Consider the following 17,558-nt stretch of genomic DNA (forward strand, 5'->3'; position numbering starts at 1 on the left):
TCCTGCCTTCTTGGCGCGTGGGCCGCCAGTCTGCTCCGGAAGTGGGCACGGCGCGCGGCCCAATCGAATCGCGCGGCCTGGGACCGAGGTGCTGGGCGCGTGGGGGGCGCTGGCGTCGGTGAGTGGTAGGTGGGGGAGGGGGTTGGCTGGCCGAGGGGGGGCTGGGGGGAGGTGAGTGGTAGCTGGGGGAGGGGGTTGGTTGGTTGAGGGGGGGCTGGAGGAAGGGGCAGCGGGGGGGGGAGGTGAGTGGTAGCTGGGGGAGGGGGTTGGTTGGTTGAGGGGGGGCTGGAGGAAGGGGCAGCGGGGGGGGGAGGTGAGTGGTAGCTGGGGGAGGGGGTTGGTTGGTTGAGGGGGGGCTGGAGGAAGGGGCAGCGGGGGGGGAGGTGAGTGGTAGCTGGGGGAGGGGGTTGGTTGGCTGAGGGGGGGCTGGAGGAAGGGGCAGCGGGGGGGGAGGTGAGTGGTAGCTGGGGGAGGGGGTTGGTTGAGGGGGGGCTGGAGGAAGGGGCAGCGGGGGGGGAGGTGAGTGGTAGCTGGGGGAGGGGGTTGGTTGGTTGAGGGGGGGCTGGAGGAAGGGGCAGCGGGGGGGGAGGTGAGTGGTAGCTGGGGGAGGGGGTTGGTTGGTTGAGGGGGGGCTGGAGGAGGGGGCAGCGGGGGGGGAGGTGAGTGGTAGCTGGGGGAGGGGGTTGGTTGGTTGAGGGGGGGCTGGAGGAAGGGGCAGCGGGGGGGGAGGTGAGTGGTAGCTGGGGGAGGGGGTTGGTTGGTTGAGGGGGGGCTGGAGGAAGGGGCAGCGGGGGGGGAGGTGAGTGGTAGCTGGGGGAGGGGGTTGGTTGGTTGAGGGGGGGCTGGAGGAAGGGGCAGCGGGGGGGAGGTGAGTGGTATCTGGGGGAGGGGGTTGGCTGAGGGGGGGCTGGAGGAAGGGGCAGCGGGGGGGGGAGGTGAGTGGTATCTGGGGGAGGGGGTTGGCTGAGGGGGGGCTGGAGGAGGGGGCAGCTGGGGGGAGGCGACTGGTATCTGGGGGAGGGGGTTGGTTGGCTGAGGGGGGGCTGGAGGAAGGGGCAGCGGGGGGGGGAGGTGAGTGGTATCTGGGGGAGGGGGTTGGTTGGTTGAGGGGGGGCTGGAGGAAGGGGCAGCGGGGGGGGAGGTGAGTGGTAGCTGGGGGAGGGGGTTGGTTGGTTGAGGGGGGGCTGGAGGAAGGGGCAGCGGGGGGGGAGGTGAGTGGTAGCTGGGGGAGGGGGTTGGTTGGTTGAGGGGGGGCTGGAGGAAGGGGCAGCGGGGGGGGAGGTGAGTGGTAGCTGGGGGAGGGGGTTGGTTGAGGGGGGGCTGGAGGAAGGGGCAGCGGGGGGGGAGGTGAGTGGTAGCTGGGGGAGGGGGTTGGTTGAGGGGGGGCTGGAGGAAGGGGCAGCGGGGGGGGAGGTGAGTGGTAGCTGGGGGAGGGGGTTGGTTGGTTGAGGGGGGGCTGGAGGAAGGGGCAGCGGGGGGGGAGGTGAGTGGTAGCTGGGGGAGGGGGTTGGTTGGCTGAGGGGGGGCTGGAGGAAGGGGCAGCGGGGGGGGAGGTGAGTGGTAGCTGGGGGAGGGGGTTGGTTGGCTGAGGGGGGGCTGGAGGAAGGGGCAGCGGGGGGGAGGGGGTTGGTTGAGGGGGGGCTGGAGGAGGGGGCAGCGGGGGGGAGGTGAGTGGTATCTGGGGGAGGGGGTTGGTTGGCTGAGGGGGGGCTGGAGGAGGGGGCAGCGGGGGGGGGAGGTGAGTGGTATCTGGGGGAGGGGGTTGGTTGGTTGAGGGGGGGCTGGAGGAAGGGGCAGCGGGGGGGGAGGTGAGTGGTAGCTGGGGGAGGGGGTTGGTTGAGGGGGGGCTGGAGGAAGGGGCAGCGGGGGGGGAGGTGAGTGGTAGCTGGGGGAGGGGGTTGGTTGAGGGGGGGCTGGAGGAAGGGGCAGCGGGGGGGGAGGTGAGTGGTAGCTGGGGGAGGGGGTTGGTTGGTTGAGGGGGGCTGGAGGAAGGGGCAGCGGGGGGGGAGGTGAGTGGTAGCTGGGGGAGGGGGTTGGTTGGTTGAGGGGGGGCTGGAGGAAGGGGCAGCGGGGGGGGAGGTGAGTGGTAGCTGGGGGAGGGGGTTGGTTGGCTGAGGGGGGGCTGGAGGAAGGGGCAGCGGGGGGGGAGGTGAGTGGTAGCTGGGGGAGGGGGTTGGTTGGCTGAGGGGGGGCTGGAGGAAGGGGCAGCGGGGGGGAGGGGGTTGGTTGAGGGGGGGCTGGAGGAGGGGGCAGCGGGGGGGAGGTGAGTGGTAGCTGGGGGAGGGGGTTGGTTGGCTGAGGGGGGGCTGGAGGAAGGGGCAGCGGGGGGGGAGGTGAGTGGTAGCTGGGGGAGGGGGTTGGTTGGTTGAGGGGGGGCTGGAGGAGGGGGCAGCGGGGGGGGAGGTGAGTGGTAGCTGGGGGAGGGGGTTGGTTGGCTGAGGGGGGGCTGGAGGAAGGGGCAGCGGGGGGGGAGGTGAGTGGTAGCTGGGGGAGGGGGTTGGCTGAGGAGGGCTGGAGGAGGGGGCAGCTGGGGGGAGGTGAGTGGTATCTGGGGGAGAGGGTTGGTTGGCTGAGGGGGGGCTGGAGGAAGGGGCAGCGGGGGGGAGGGGGTTGGTTGAGGGGGGGCTGGAGGAGGGGGCAGCGGGGGGGAGGTGAGTGGTATCTGGGGGAGGGGGTTGGCTGAGGGGGGGCTGGAGGAAGGGGCAGCGGGGGGGGAGGTGAGTGGTATCTGGGGGAGGGGGTTGGCTGAGGGGGGGCTGGAGGAGGGGGCAGCTGGGGGGAGGTGAGTGGTAGCTGGGGGAGGGGGTTGGTTGGCTGAGGGGGGGCTGGAGGAAGGGGCAGCGGGGGGGAGGGGGTTGGTTGAGGGGGGGCTGGAGGAGGGGGCAGCGGGGGGGGGAGGTGAGTGGTAGCTGGGGGAGGGGGTTGGTTGGTTGAGGGGGGGCTGGAGGAAGGGGCAGCGGGGGGGGGAGGTGAGTGGTAGCTGGGGGAGGGGGTTGGTTGGTTGAGGGGGGGCTGGAGGAAGGGGCAGCGGGGGGGGGAGGTGAGTGGTAGCTGGGGGAGGGGGTTGGTTGGTTGAGGGGGGGCTGGAGGAAGGGGCAGCGGGGGGGGAGGTGAGTGGTAGCTGGGGGAGGGGGTTGGTTGGCTGAGGGGGGGCTGGAGGAAGGGGCAGCGGGGGGGGAGGTGAGTGGTAGCTGGGGGAGGGGGTTGGTTGAGGGGGGGCTGGAGGAAGGGGCAGCGGGGGGGGAGGTGAGTGGTAGCTGGGGGAGGGGGTTGGTTGGTTGAGGGGGGGCTGGAGGAAGGGGCAGCGGGGGGGGAGGTGAGTGGTAGCTGGGGGAGGGGGTTGGTTGGTTGAGGGGGGGCTGGAGGAAGGGGCAGCGGGGGGGGAGGTGAGTGGTAGCTGGGGGAGGGGGTTGGTTGGTTGAGGGGGGGCTGGAGGAAGGGGCAGCGGGGGGGGAGGTGAGTGGTAGCTGGGGGAGGGGGTTGGTTGGTTGAGGGGGGGCTGGAGGAAGGGGCAGCGGGGGGGAGGTGAGTGGTATCTGGGGGAGGGGGTTGGCTGAGGGGGGGCTGGAGGAAGGGGCAGCGGGGGGGGGAGGTGAGTGGTATCTGGGGGAGGGGGTTGGCTGAGGGGGGGCTGGAGGAGGGGGCAGCTGGGGGGAGGCGACTGGTATCTGGGGGAGGGGGTTGGTTGGCTGAGGGGGGGCTGGAGGAAGGGGCAGCGGGGGGGGGAGGTGAGTGGTATCTGGGGGAGGGGGTTGGTTGGTTGAGGGGGGGCTGGAGGAAGGGGCAGCGGGGGGGGAGGTGAGTGGTAGCTGGGGGAGGGGGTTGGTTGGTTGAGGGGGGGCTGGAGGAAGGGGCAGCGGGGGGGGAGGTGAGTGGTAGCTGGGGGAGGGGGTTGGTTGGTTGAGGGGGGGCTGGAGGAAGGGGCAGCGGGGGGGGAGGTGAGTGGTAGCTGGGGGAGGGGGTTGGTTGAGGGGGGGCTGGAGGACGGGGCAGCGGGGGGGGAGGTGAGTGGTAGCTGGGGGAGGGGGTTGGTTGAGGGGGGGCTGGAGGAAGGGGCAGCGGGGGGGGAGGTGAGTGGTAGCTGGGGGAGGGGGTTGGTTGGTTGAGGGGGGGCTGGAGGAAGGGGCAGCGGGGGGGGAGGTGAGTGGTAGCTGGGGGAGGGGGTTGGTTGGCTGAGGGGGGGCTGGAGGAAGGGGCAGCGGGGGGGGAGGTGAGTGGTAGCTGGGGGAGGGGGTTGGTTGGCTGAGGGGGGGCTGGAGGAAGGGGCAGCGGGGGGGAGGGGGTTGGTTGAGGGGGGGCTGGAGGAGGGGGCAGCGGGGGGGAGGTGAGTGGTATCTGGGGGAGGGGGTTGGTTGGCTGAGGGGGGGCTGGAGGAGGGGGCAGCGGGGGGGGGAGGTGAGTGGTATCTGGGGGAGGGGGTTGGTTGGTTGAGGGGGGGCTGGAGGAAGGGGCAGCGGGGGGGGAGGTGAGTGGTAGCTGGGGGAGGGGGTTGGTTGAGGGGGGGCTGGAGGAAGGGGCAGCGGGGGGGGAGGTGAGTGGTAGCTGGGGGAGGGGGTTGGTTGAGGGGGGGCTGGAGGAAGGGGCAGCGGGGGGGGAGGTGAGTGGTAGCTGGGGGAGGGGGTTGGTTGGTTGAGGGGGGCTGGAGGAAGGGGCAGCGGGGGGGGAGGTGAGTGGTAGCTGGGGGAGGGGGTTGGTTGGTTGAGGGGGGGCTGGAGGAAGGGGCAGCGGGGGGGGAGGTGAGTGGTAGCTGGGGGAGGGGGTTGGTTGGCTGAGGGGGGGCTGGAGGAAGGGGCAGCGGGGGGGGAGGTGAGTGGTAGCTGGGGGAGGGGGTTGGTTGGCTGAGGGGGGGCTGGAGGAAGGGGCAGCGGGGGGGAGGGGGTTGGTTGAGGGGGGGCTGGAGGAGGGGGCAGCGGGGGGGAGGTGAGTGGTAGCTGGGGGAGGGGGTTGGTTGGCTGAGGGGGGGCTGGAGGAAGGGGCAGCGGGGGGGGAGGTGAGTGGTAGCTGGGGGAGGGGGTTGGTTGGTTGAGGGGGGGCTGGAGGAGGGGGCAGCGGGGGGGGAGGTGAGTGGTAGCTGGGGGAGGGGGTTGGTTGGCTGAGGGGGGGCTGGAGGAAGGGGCAGCGGGGGGGGAGGTGAGTGGTAGCTGGGGGAGGGGGTTGGCTGAGGAGGGCTGGAGGAGGGGGCAGCTGGGGGGAGGTGAGTGGTATCTGGGGGAGAGGGTTGGTTGGCTGAGGGGGGGCTGGAGGAAGGGGCAGCGGGGGGGAGGGGGTTGGTTGAGGGGGGGCTGGAGGAGGGGGCAGCGGGGGGGAGGTGAGTGGTATCTGGGGGAGGGGGTTGGCTGAGGGGGGGCTGGAGGAAGGGGCAGCGGGGGGGGAGGTGAGTGGTATCTGGGGGAGGGGGTTGGCTGAGGGGGGGCTGGAGGAGGGGGCAGCTGGGGGGAGGTGAGTGGTAGCTGGGGGAGGGGGTTGGTTGGCTGAGGGGGGGCTGGAGGAAGGGGCAGCGGGGGGGAGGGGGTTGGTTGAGGGGGGGCTGGAGGAGGGGGCAGCGGGGGGGAGGTGAGTGGTAGCTGGGGGAGGGGGTTGGTTGGCTGAGGGGGGGCTGGAGGAAGGGGCAGCGGGGGGGGAGGTGAGTGGTAGCTGGGGGAGGGGGTTGGTTGGTTGAGGGGGGGCTGGAGGAGGGGGCAGCGGGGGGGGAGGTGAGTGGTAGCTGGGGGAGGGGGTTGGTTGGCTGAGGGGGGGCTGGAGGAAGGGGCAGCGGGGGGGGAGGTGAGTGGTAGCTGGGGGAGGGGGTTGGCTGAGGAGGGCTGGAGGAGGGGGCAGCTGGGGGGAGGTGAGTGGTATCTGGGGGAGAGGGTTGGTTGGCTGAGGGGGGGCTGGAGGAAGGGGCAGCGGGGGGGAGGGGGTTGGTTGAGGGGGGGCTGGAGGAGGGGGCAGCGGGGGGGAGGTGAGTGGTATCTGGGGGAGGGGGTTGGCTGAGGGGGGGCTGGAGGAGGGGGCAGCTGGGGGGAGGCGACTGGTATCTGGGGGAGGGGGTTGGTTGGCTGAGGGGGGGCTGGAGGAAGGGGCAGCGGGGGGGGGAGGTGAGTGGTAGCTGGGGGAGGGGGTTGGTTGGTTGAGGGGGGGCTGGAGGAAGGGGCAGCGGGGGGGGAGGTGAGTGGTAGCTGGGGGAGGGGGTTGGTTGGTTGAGGGGGGGCTGGAGGAAGGGGCAGCGGGGGGGGGAGGCGACTGGTAGCTGGGGGAGGGGGTTGGTTGGCTGAGGGGGGGCTGGAGGAAGGGGCAGCGGGGGGGGAGGTGAGTGGTAGCTGGGGGAGGGGGTTGGTTGAGGGGGGGCTGGAGGAAGGGGCAGCGGGGGGGGAGGTGAGTGGTAGCTGGGGGAGGGGGTTGGTTGGTTGAGGGGGGGCTGGAGGAAGGGGCAGCGGGGGGGAGGTGACTGGTAGCTGGGGGAGGGGGTTGGTTGGTTGAGGGGGGGCTGGAGGAAGGGGCAGCGGGGGGGGAGGTGAGTGGTAGCTGGGGGAGGGGTTTGGCTGAGGAGGGCTGGAGGAGGGGGCAGCTGGGGGGAGGTGAGTGGTATCTGGGGGAGAGGGTTGGTTGGCTGAGGGGGGGCTGGGGAGAGGGGCTGGAGAAGGAGGGAGCTGGGGGGAGGTGAGTGGTATCTGGAGGAGAGGGTTGGTTGGCTGAGCGGGCAGCTGGGGGGAGGGGCTGGAGAATGGGGCAATTGGGGGGAGGTGAGTGGTTAGGGAAGGAGAGGGGGACCTGGGGGTGGGGCTCTAATGCTTGGGGAGGGGGAAGTGGTCTCTGCCCCCTCCCCACTTGGTGTCTGTCTCTGCCCTCCCCCAGCTGGCCCGCAGGTCTGTGAGCTTAGCTCCAGGAGAAGCTGACTAGCATGACCCAGGACATGGGGCTTGAGGACAAACTGCCTGACTTGGGTGGCAGGAGGGAGTTGGACCAGAAAGATAACGACAGCGGCAGCAGCTGGGCCAGCAGCATCTCGGAGCTGGCGCTGTCCTCCAGCGGCGAGGAGTTGCTGCAGCATCGCAGCCAGCCCGCCAGCCGCAGGATCGAGGTGGAGAGCGAAGACGAAGTTTCTGAGCCAGAGATGGCCCCCAGCCTGTCCACGGTGCCCCTCAAGCCTAAACGGGGCCGGCCCCCCAAGAACAAGTCTGTGGAGCAGCCAAGCCAGGGGAAGGTGCAGCCCCCAGCCGGCACCCCCAAGTCCCATGCCAGGAAGCCAGAAACCAAGGCGCCTGAGCCCTCCTCACCCAGGAGCAAGAAGATCTGTGAGAATGACTCTCCAGTGGAGAAACGCAAGCGGGGCCGGCCTCCCAAGGCGCACCGTGTCCCAATCGCCCCCAGTGCTGAGTCTCCCCGCAAGTTGGGCCGACCTCCCAAGGTACGGTTTTCCCCAGTCGCCCGCAGTGCTGAGTCACCCTGCAAGCAGGGCCGGCCTCCCAAGGCACAGGGTTCCCTGGTAGTGGTCACCCCCAGCGGTGAGTTGCCTCGCAAGCGGGGCCGGCCTCCCAAGGCACAGGGTTCCCTGGTGGTGGTCACCCCCAGCGTTGAGTCACCCCGCAAGCGAGGCCGGCCTCCCAAGGCACAGGGTTCCCCAGTCGCCCCCAACGCTGAGTCACCCCGCAAGCGGGGCCGGCCTCCCAAGGCACAGGGTTCTCCAGTTGCCCCCAACACTGAGTCACCCCGCAAGCGGGGCCGGCCTCCCAAGGCACAGTGTTCCCCAGTCATCCCCAGCGCCGAGTTGCCCCGCAAGCGGGGCCGGCCTCCCAAGATCAAGTCTCTGGAGCAGCTGAGCCAGGGGGAGGCGCAGTTGCCATCCGGCACTCCTAAGTCCAACATCAGGAAGCTGGAGACAAAGGCCCCTGAATTGTTCTCACCCGGGAGCGAGACAGACGGCCGTGAGAGCAACTCCCGCCTCGAGAAGCGCAAGCAGGGCCGACCTCCCAAGGTGCGGGGTGCCCTGGTCATCCCCCATGCTGATTTGCCCCGTGAGTGGCACCGGCCCTCTAAAAACAAGTCTCCAGAAATCAGCAAGGGGGATGTGCAGCCACCACCCGGTGTCCCCACATCCCATGTCATGAAGCTGGAAACCAAGATGCCTGAACTCTCCTCACCAAGGAGCAGGACCTCAGAATTGCCAGGGGAGGGGGAAGCACAGCCTTCACCCAGCACCCCAAAGCCACATGCCCAGAAGCCAGGATCTAGTGCCCCTGAACCAGCCTCGTCCAGGAGCAAGACAGTAAGCAGTGAGCAGCCTCTGGAGAAGCGCCGGCGGGGCCGGCCCCCCAAGGTGCCCTGGGCCCCGGCTGTCCCCACTGCTGAGTCACCCTCCAAGCGCAAGCGGGGCCGGCCCTCCAAGAGCCCAGCTTTGCCCCACATGGAGGTGGCAGTTATGTGCTCCGGGTCAGCCTCAGACCGTGACACCTCTGCTGAGAACGAGCCACCTCTGCCTGGCCGCAAGAGGAGGAGACGGTGGAGGAAGGAGGAGCCTGTCCTGGCCGGCAGCGAGAGCTCGTTGGATAGTGAGGATGGGGTGGCCCCGCTCTGGCAGAAAGAAAAGCCAGACTTGGGCAGTGAGACCTCGGCCCTGCTCCCACCCCAGAACGCCGCCCCTGAAGCAGAGCCAGATGGCAACTCGTTGGGGGAAAGTGGTGCCTCTGAACACCCCCCAGCCCGCTCCACCCGTAGCACAGCAGCAGTTAGCAGTAGCAAAACGGGGCCCATCAGTGGCTCACTCAGAATGTAGAAAAGGAGAAGAAAGGAACAGGTCTAAAAAGAAGAGAGAGCAGCCTTTAAATCTTCAAATTCCCACACCACTGTCTGATGAGGACGGTTTAACTCAAAGGCTTCGGTGTTCATGGTCTGCTCCTTTCTCTCCTCACTCAACTCAGGGTGCTGAACTTGGTGCTGTTGCCTGTGCTTTGGAACGCTCCACTGGTTTCCTTGTACCCTTGCTTTTGCTTTCCAATTCTGCATGGCTATGTAATGCCCCCACCGAATTCCAGCCTTTCTAATAAACCTGCCCCTGATCTTGCCTCTCTCCTTTCCTACATTGCTTCCCTCACTTCATCCTCTCCCGTTGTTCTAAAGGTTTCCTAGATTCCAAGGCCAGAAGAGACCATTATGATCAGCTCCTAGTCTGATCTCCCGCCCTGGCCATAGATTTCCCCTCCCATCTCTTATAAATTGCTTGTCCTTCTGTATTCTACGCTCTCCTCCTAGAATTTTTTTCTTACATTTTTTTTGGTGCTTGCGTGCTTCGTCATTTTATTTTTGTGTCCCCCACCTCGCCCTTCTCATTTCATTACTTTTTTTGTTTAAAAGGTACTCTGTTCTTACCGGAGTCACTGGTAAATTCTAAACCTTGAAGTGCAGCTTCCTTGTTGGGAATCAGACCCCAGTCTGCTGCAGGACGGGCAGTGATATTCACCGTTCTGCTAATGAAGAAAGCTGTGTGGCTCCATTTCATTATGAAAATCTTATCGCTAATTCTTGCTAAACCAAGTGCTCAAGGGGTGACAAGGAAGTGATGGGCTCTTTCCATAAGATTGTGAGCATTTCTGTTTTAGCAATCAGTCTTGCAGAGACCGTACCTGATTTGTAGGCTCTGCAGAGGTAGATTGCCGTGTTGTCAGAAGCAATAAAACAAGTGCAGGCAAAGAAGGAATTATTATAGGACTTACTCTTAAAATCTTACAAACCAAAATAGAGAGCCATGGAGAGTTGCTTTCTTATGTAAAAAGGGAATGGGGCACTAATATGACTGGTGCCAGAGCAAATTTTGAAAATTTGATTTATTTGGTCCATGATGTTCCCTCAGGAGGATAGTAAGGGATTGATAAAACCAGGCAAAGATTGGAGAGAGTAGGTTTGTAGCCAGAGATAAGAAATGAAGTGAAATAGAATAATACTGTGACGATTGCTTGATCTGTGTGCAAAATGATCTCAAAGTAATAAGAACAGTGCTCCCCTTAAAACTCATAAAAATTCAGGGCCATGGTCTACTTTGTCGATTCATTTTGTGGGACTGTTACCTGCAAGTTAAAAAGGAAATAAATATTTTTTGCTTCAGCAACGGCTCGTGTGTTGTAGTCCAGGTATTCTCCTATTGGGCCTTACTGGCAAAATTGAAATCAGATCGAGGAACTAATTTTACAGGAAAAAAATCGCACAAAATTGTCTTTTGGTGTTGGGGACAAAACAAAAGTTCCACATTCCATACTGAGCTCAGGACAGGTGAAAAGGATGAACAGAATAGTCAAACTGATGTTGAGAAAGTTTTTCTCTCTAAAGGGAAGACACCAGGACAGTCTCATTCCATTACTTCACTCACATGGCAACCGGGCTGCTTTGCTAGTGCAAGAAATTGCATTTTGTTTGAGATAATGATGCATAGAAAAATGAGACTTTCAAAACATCTATGAAAAACTAATGATGCACGGGATTGAGGGAATAAAAATGGATGTTTCGTGCAAAAATTTCAAAGACTACCTTAAACAAGCACATGTGTACATAGCTAACGAATTGGGAATATCAAAGTGAAAAGCAGAAGTGTATTTTGGCAAAGATAAAGGAAACTGACTGGAAAGTGGGAGACCAGGTCATGCTTCTGTTATGCTTATTGGAGCATAATTTGTATAATAGATGGCTTTCTCCCCATTGAATTGTGGGTAAATTAAATTCATCTATGTGTAATCGGGTTACTGGAAATAAGAGAAATGTGTATAAAGTTTAGTATGCTACCCAACTTCAGCTGTTTTAGAGGTGCGTCGCCCAGACCAAAGACACCGAGATATATCAGTGCACAGTGAAGAAACCCCCAGGCATCGGAAGGGAAAAGATAAACCTACAGGTGACAGATGAGCCAGTTACACGTCCACCTACTATGTAAGAACAACTGAGTATGCAATTGGCTATAGAGATGTTACATGCCCTAAGGTTGGACCTGTGCTTGCTTACTGGTCTAACTGCTATTTCAGTCCCTGGTGCTTTGCTTAATAATGTGCAGTTTATGCATATAACTGTTGTTTTAAATCTTTCTCAATGGAATATTGCTGAATTTGTCCACTGTGTAAAAACAAATGTATTGTTGCTGTACGCATCTTTGTTATTAGACTCAATAGCATTTTATCAGGGACAAGTGCAAAATCTGGGAGCTGCTCAAGAAACTATTACATAGTCTGGTATCTTTCAAAATAGGCAACTCTGAAGTTTTGATGGAATTGTTGGTTCCATTTTAGGATTAGTTGGATCAGGGATGTCTTTTTCGAACAGGCGAGATTTAGAAAATATAAAAAGACGCATTAACTATTTCAAGTACCAGGCAGTGGAAACAGTTTCTAAACCTATAATACGGCATTAATAGCCTAACTACTGAGGAAAGGTAGGTAGAGTGTGTGTGTGTGTGTGTGTGTGTATAATAAGCATGACATTGCTAAACTGTTCAGCTGGACACCAAAATTAATGAATTAATTATAAATAATAGGAAAGAAAGGGAACATGGCATAGGTAAGGAGATTATTTGCACAACGTACGGAAGTTATGTGTTAACTGCCATAACCAATTTGTCAAGTGATGTTGAAATGGATAAATTTCCTGATTTTTATCAATGACAAACAATTAGCTAAATGGTCTTTCCCTCAGTGTATCTCAAAGGCTCTTGTAAACCAGCAATGTCTCAAATCCTGCAAACAGATTCCCTTGAGCACAGTTTTTTAATTTGGAGTCGTTGACACCTCATCATAACCGAGATACTTGTTGATCTAAACAGTCTTGGCTTCCAATGTCCGAATCTTAGTGCTGCCATGTTTAATAAATTGGCATTTGTCCAGTCACTTGATTCCCTAGAAGAAGACCTCTACATCTACGACGAGTGTCTGGATGTACCACAGCTACTGGTATTTCATTCAGCAGTACAAACCTGGAGCCCACCACATGTAGCCTGCTGCCTTTGACATCATAACTCCTGTCCGTGGCCGTGCCAGCCTGACATGGCTCAACGAGACAGGTGAACAAGATGCTACAGCTTCTTGTCCTGCAAAGCTCATCCAGGGGTGACGACCAGCAGTCAGGGTGACCTAGGCTCTGGAGAGATGGTATTGCATAGTAACCAGTTTAAAAAAAAAAAACATATAGAGACTTTGCTTGTGATATCGCCACTCCAGCTTTGTTTGACCCACAGTGTTGCAAGTCAAACCATAATGTGTAGGTCGGAACAGGCATCAGTCAATCCATTCTCCACAGTGAACCCCATCACCAGGATGAAGTTTAAAAAATACCAGTTGTTTAACCTATACATTGATCCACTAACCTCAAATGTAAAAACATCATTGGACTGAAGAGAGATGCATCTTACTCAGATTAGCGATGTCATGCCCAAAGCAGAAAAGATTCTACATAATCACAGGCATGATGGTAACTTAGAAATACTTATGTCTAATGCTTGGATAGAGATTACTCTTAAGGCTTTAATTGTATTGATTTTGTGTGTGTCAGTTTTGTTTTGTCATGTGTTTTGCTAAAACAGCCTAAACTTAATTTAAATGCTTTCACATCAGCTACATGTTTTTTTCCCCAGGGTTGTCACCCTGTTGCTATAATGTGGGGTGGGGGGCGGTTATTAGCCAATATCATATGTTTCTGACCGTTTTGTATTTTCTGCACTTACGCTAAGTTCTGTAACTATGAAGCAGACTCCTAGCATGCTTTGTGTTCATGCTAAGCTTACAGTTGTTGACTTGTGATCCCTGAGCTGATTTTGAAAGGTCCATATTTAAAAAGAAACTATTATCTCTTTGCTAGGAATGGCTTGCTTACGGCCTCAGATAACCTGGTGGGTTGTTTGGAAAATGAGTTAAAAGCTGGTCAGACCAACTCCGTACACCAGGATGACAGGATAGTGGAATCATGTCTACTTATGGTGTTTCTCCACTTATTGTTTCTTCCATCTTCACCTGTGATGCTTCTGGTGGTCTCCATGAGGTTGTGAGCATGTGCAAGGCAGGGAACCATTTTGCTGTTTCCTTTTCAGTTGAGTATTAATTAGTCTTCAGATCTGTGTGAGACCCACCAATGTCAGTTGGTGTGATAAATTTTACGTAGCTGTGTGAGTACCGTGATCAGTGACTTGTGCACTCTAAATTAATCAAAGACTATGGAGTGAGCTTTATATAACTTTTGGTATTTGTAAGTGTAGGAACTGTCAAACGAGATGCATGTTCTGTTAAGGTTTGCCAAATAACAGTGTACAAAATACAGGGTATAAAATGACAGGAGGATTGGTGCAGGTGTCTTGGGTGATGATGTCGGTAAACCTTGAAAAACAGGTGGGGAAAGTAGATAAGGATAGGGAAATTAGGTCTTTGATGCGACCGTGAGATGTGGGGGGGTTTCTGCCTATTGAAAACGCAGGATATAAATATGTCAACTAAGCTCATGATTTTGGAACGGATTGAAAACTGCTGTGAGCCTGTATCCCCAGCTGGTACAGTGCTAACCTTTGCTTTTCTGTATTGTGCTGATCTATCTTTGCTTAATAAACTGACCGAGCATGGTTAGCTGATGCGCCATTGATCAGTAATTTAAATTGACTCCTCAGTGTTTTGTATAAGGGAACGCAGCATTTCCTCCCTCCGCAGCAGGACTGGGGGCAGCAGCCATTCTCTGGGAGGGGGCAGGGAGTTTGTGGTTGGGCAGCTGGGAGATCAGGGGCTGGGGGGGCGGGGGCGGGAGGTGTTCCCATGGAGCTGTCTTTCCCACTGAAGCATGTTCAGAACGTGTACAGAGGGCTGATGTAAACTCTTCAGAATAATGCTATGAATAAAATGTTTTTAAAAAATATAGAGGGAAAAACTACCAGCATATCCTCTGCAGTGAGTTGTGTGCCTCTGTTCTCCTATTCCTTCAAGGCAATGCCCATCTTCTCTGACCTCCTTCTTCTGCACCATGGGTGCTTGCCTGCTGGGGTCATCTGGGCATCTCTCACCTCAGCAGTTCCATCCCATTGCCACATCCTCAGGCTGGCAGCTCGGGCCCCCCTGTTCTCTGCCTGTGTCTCACAACAGGGCTGAAATGATTTGATCTAACAGAAGTCATTGGGCTCAACACAGCAAGAAGTGGGTGGACTTGTAAGAAATACAGGGTATAAAATAAACCTTGGTTTAGCAACTGCTTATCTGATTACCTGTCTCACCTTTCTTAGGGTTCTTCTCATGTTGATTGCTTAACTAAAGAAAAGGTCATGAGAGTTTAATTGGCTTAAATACCCTTAGCAACAACTATGAGTTTAGGACATAAGATGACAAGAATAGTGTTGGACTATGATGTGGCTCCATAAACTAGTACGGTCAATATAACCATGTAGGTTTTCAGAATGAAATCACACAACCACCATCGAAAACGTGTTTACTCAGTCACTCAAAACTGGGTCTCGCTTATGTCTGTTTGTGTCAGCAACTTTGGTGCTGCTATCACACCAGAGGAAAAACAATCCAAAGCTAGAGTAGAAGACAATCTGCCAATTACTTACATGCCAGTTGACCCATGGAGGCATAGTAATCAACCCTTGTTACCTGTTTCCCAAGGAGTGAGATTAGCCCCAGGCTCTATCGCTCCGAAGTAGACAAGATGAATTCCTACATTCAAATGAGTCATGTAGACTGAGTGCAGATCAAGACGCTTGCCCGTTTGGTCTCATTTGATATCTGTATGTGCCTAGGACTTGACTGGCAGCTGTGCCATGTTGACAATATCCCATAATGTCCTGAACAAATCATATGGAACTAAGAGAAACTTTATGCCTTTGGGGTACATGGCATTAAAAAGGCAGCGGTCTCTGTGTTATTGCAGCACTGTATGTATGTTCTCTAGTAGGGAGTGGGGTGCTAACTAACTTCCTGCAGTCTTTGAAGCCCCCTCCCCGGGGAGATACGCATAGACTAGTTCCAACTGGATTCTCCAGAGCCCCACAGACAACAGCTAAGGTGGAGTTGGGCCTTCCTTCCTGAGTCAGCAAACAGACTGGACCCTTGCTCCACGGAGGGCCCCAATCCTCAGGGGAAGATTGGAAGGACTTGGCCTACAAGGCTTCTTAACTCTGTGCGCTTGTTGTGACTGAAGCTCTGCTGAACTTATGATCACAAGGAAGGAATAAAGTCGGCTTGGTATGGTAACTTGTCTTGCTGGCAATCGCTTTGTTAGTCTCTGAAGAGGGAGCAAGCAGGTCTGTTTGGGCAGCCTGTCGGTGCTGGGAGCGAAGGCAGGGAACTGTCCATCCTGGCAATACCCCTGACAGAAGGGAGAGAGATCCAGGTCTCCTTTCAGTAAAGGCAACAGCTGTGGTGCTGGAAGCCTGAAGGTTGGGTGCCCTCGCTGAACCACTGAGGGCACCTACAGTTACACTCGCCCTGAACTAGGACACCAGTATGGAACATTAACTATGGTAGATGTGCATACAGTGTTCTACCATCTTAGTTAACAGCAGTAATTTGTTCAATGTCAAAGCTACTGTACAACAATCTTGAGTGGAATTTGCTACAAAACATGTTCTGTGACACTCTTTAAAGCTCATACACAAGCATGTACACTTCCTTACTAATTAGGAACCCAGTTTCAGGAAGTGGTCAGTTGGTTGACTTGGGTCATTACCCAAGAGAGAGTCTGTGTGTTACGTGTCAGCTTTCAGCACTGTTATTATTCACAGTAAGAGCTGACGTTGCAAACACAAGTGGAGCAAAGGACGCACACGACCACAGTCTTTTCCCAGTGAATTAGCAGGCAACCTGAATTGCTGGAAAATAGGCACTTTTAACTGTCTCCGGTTAAAAGTACTCAGGTACTTCATGTCACCAGGAGGGCTCAGGATCTCAGTCTTCTCCCTTCCAGGTGGTTGAGTGCTGAAGGAGACAGCATGGATTCCTTTTCTTGGAAGAGCTGGTATGGATGGTGAAGATTTGAAATGTCATCCTTTCTCCCCATGCAATTAGGGAATGAAACATCAGCTTTTGAGGTTTTGCAGCTGGGACTGGAACTTTCTAGTCTCTTTGTGCTGCACATCTTATCACACCAGCTTGTGTAAAACAAAGTTAGACCGTGACTGTTGGTTGGTACAATCATCTTGGGACATACCTTGAGCATTGGCTTGTTTGCATCGGTTAGCAATTTACCTCCACAAGTTGCTTTCCATGGGCCCTTTGCAGCCCTTGGACAATTTTTGCAGTTCTGGTTGCTCAAGTTGCAGTTCCTCCATTAATCCCGCTAATGGCTGAAATGTTCAATTTAAAGTTTATAATTTATACAGAGACTCTCCATCTGCTTTGATGCTCCTTACACTTGTTTTAACAGTCCCTTCAAGATCTGTTGTTCTCTAGTAGGCTGGAACACCTCTATAAATCTTTCCTTTCTGGTATCCTTGTTTTAACAACAAGGGTGAGCCATTGGTCTATATGGCTGAGCTGAGTCTGTGCATTATCAGTTGAATTAGGTAGAAGTCTGGGGAAGGTACTCTGTCACAGCTAAATACGAGGTGGAACAGATTGTTTAGTATTTTGGCTTTATGTTAAAGATGAAGAGGTCTAGTGAAATAAAAATTACGTATCAATGTTTAAAAGATCTCTCCCACCTTTAAAAAATTGTTAGCTTATTTTTGAAGTTTTGCCTAAATGAATTGCCCATACTAGAAAAACCCCCAACCATCCGAAAACCTTCTCTAAAGACAGTTGACAAAGATGGGACATAGGTCTCTTATTAAGTACTTGAGTAATGGTCTCAAGTTGCAGTGGGGGAGGTTTAGGTTAGGAAAGAGGTGGAGAAATTGGAGAGAGTCCAGAGCACAGCAACAAAAATGATAAAAGGTTTAGCAAACCTGATCTATGAGGAAGGGCTAAAAAAATGGGCGTTTTTAGTCTTGAGACAAAAAGACTCAGGGGGGACCTGATAACAGTCTTCAAAGATGTTAAGGGCTGTTACAAAGGGGACAGTGATCAATTATTTGCCATGTGCACCAATGGTAGGGGTTGAGTGGCTGAGGGCTACTTTGTGATGGCCTAGATGCCCTACTGCCCATAGACGTACCACACGCTTGGGAGGATGTGGGGCCACGTGTCTCTTGTTCTTGACAAACTCTAACTTACCAACATGTATGAGAAAAATAATGCAGAACTAAGTGTGCAAATGTCTTTGCCCTTTCAACAATGATCCCTGACCTACTATGCCCCAAACAGAAATTCCTCTTTGAGGGAGGCCAATGACTTTCTGAGGCATGATCTACACTACGATTTTAGGTTGAATTTAGCAGCGTTACCTCGATTTAAGCCTGGACCCGTCCACACGACGAAGCCCTTTTTTTCGACTTAAAGGGCTCTTTAAATCAGTTTCTTTACTCCACCTCCGATGAGGGGATTAGCACTGAAATTGGCCTTGTCGGGTCAAATTTGGGGTAGTGTGGATGCAATGTGACGGTATTAGCCTCTGGGAGCTACCCCAGAGTGCTCCATTGTGATCGCTCTGGACAGCGCTCTCAACTCGGATGCACTACGTGGACAGGAAAAGGCCCA

General features: G+C 56.6%; 1 protein-coding gene across 2 annotated transcripts; it reads left to right on the forward strand.

The window, feature by feature from the left end:
* LOC128836863 (basic salivary proline-rich protein 2-like) lies at positions 1-13,562 on the forward strand. 2 transcript variants are annotated; one of them, XM_054027542.1, is made up of 2 exons: positions 1-125; positions 6,835-13,562. In XM_054027542.1, exon 2 carries the CDS (start codon positions 6,881-6,883, stop codon positions 8,750-8,752), a length of 1,872 nt encoding a protein of 623 aa, XP_053883517.1. In that variant the 5' UTR covers positions 1-125; positions 6,835-6,880; the 3' UTR covers positions 8,753-13,562. The 2 variants fall into 2 exon arrangements, with proteins under 2 accessions (XP_053883517.1, XP_053883516.1); XM_054027541.1 differs by having other exon boundaries at positions 1-118.
* Positions 13,563-17,558: the final 3,996 nt, after the last annotated feature.

This window comes from Malaclemys terrapin, chromosome 4 (genome assembly GCF_027887155.1).
Source record: "Malaclemys terrapin pileata isolate rMalTer1 chromosome 4, rMalTer1.hap1, whole genome shotgun sequence".
Classification (NCBI taxonomy): Eukaryota; Metazoa; Chordata; order Testudines; family Emydidae; genus Malaclemys; species Malaclemys terrapin.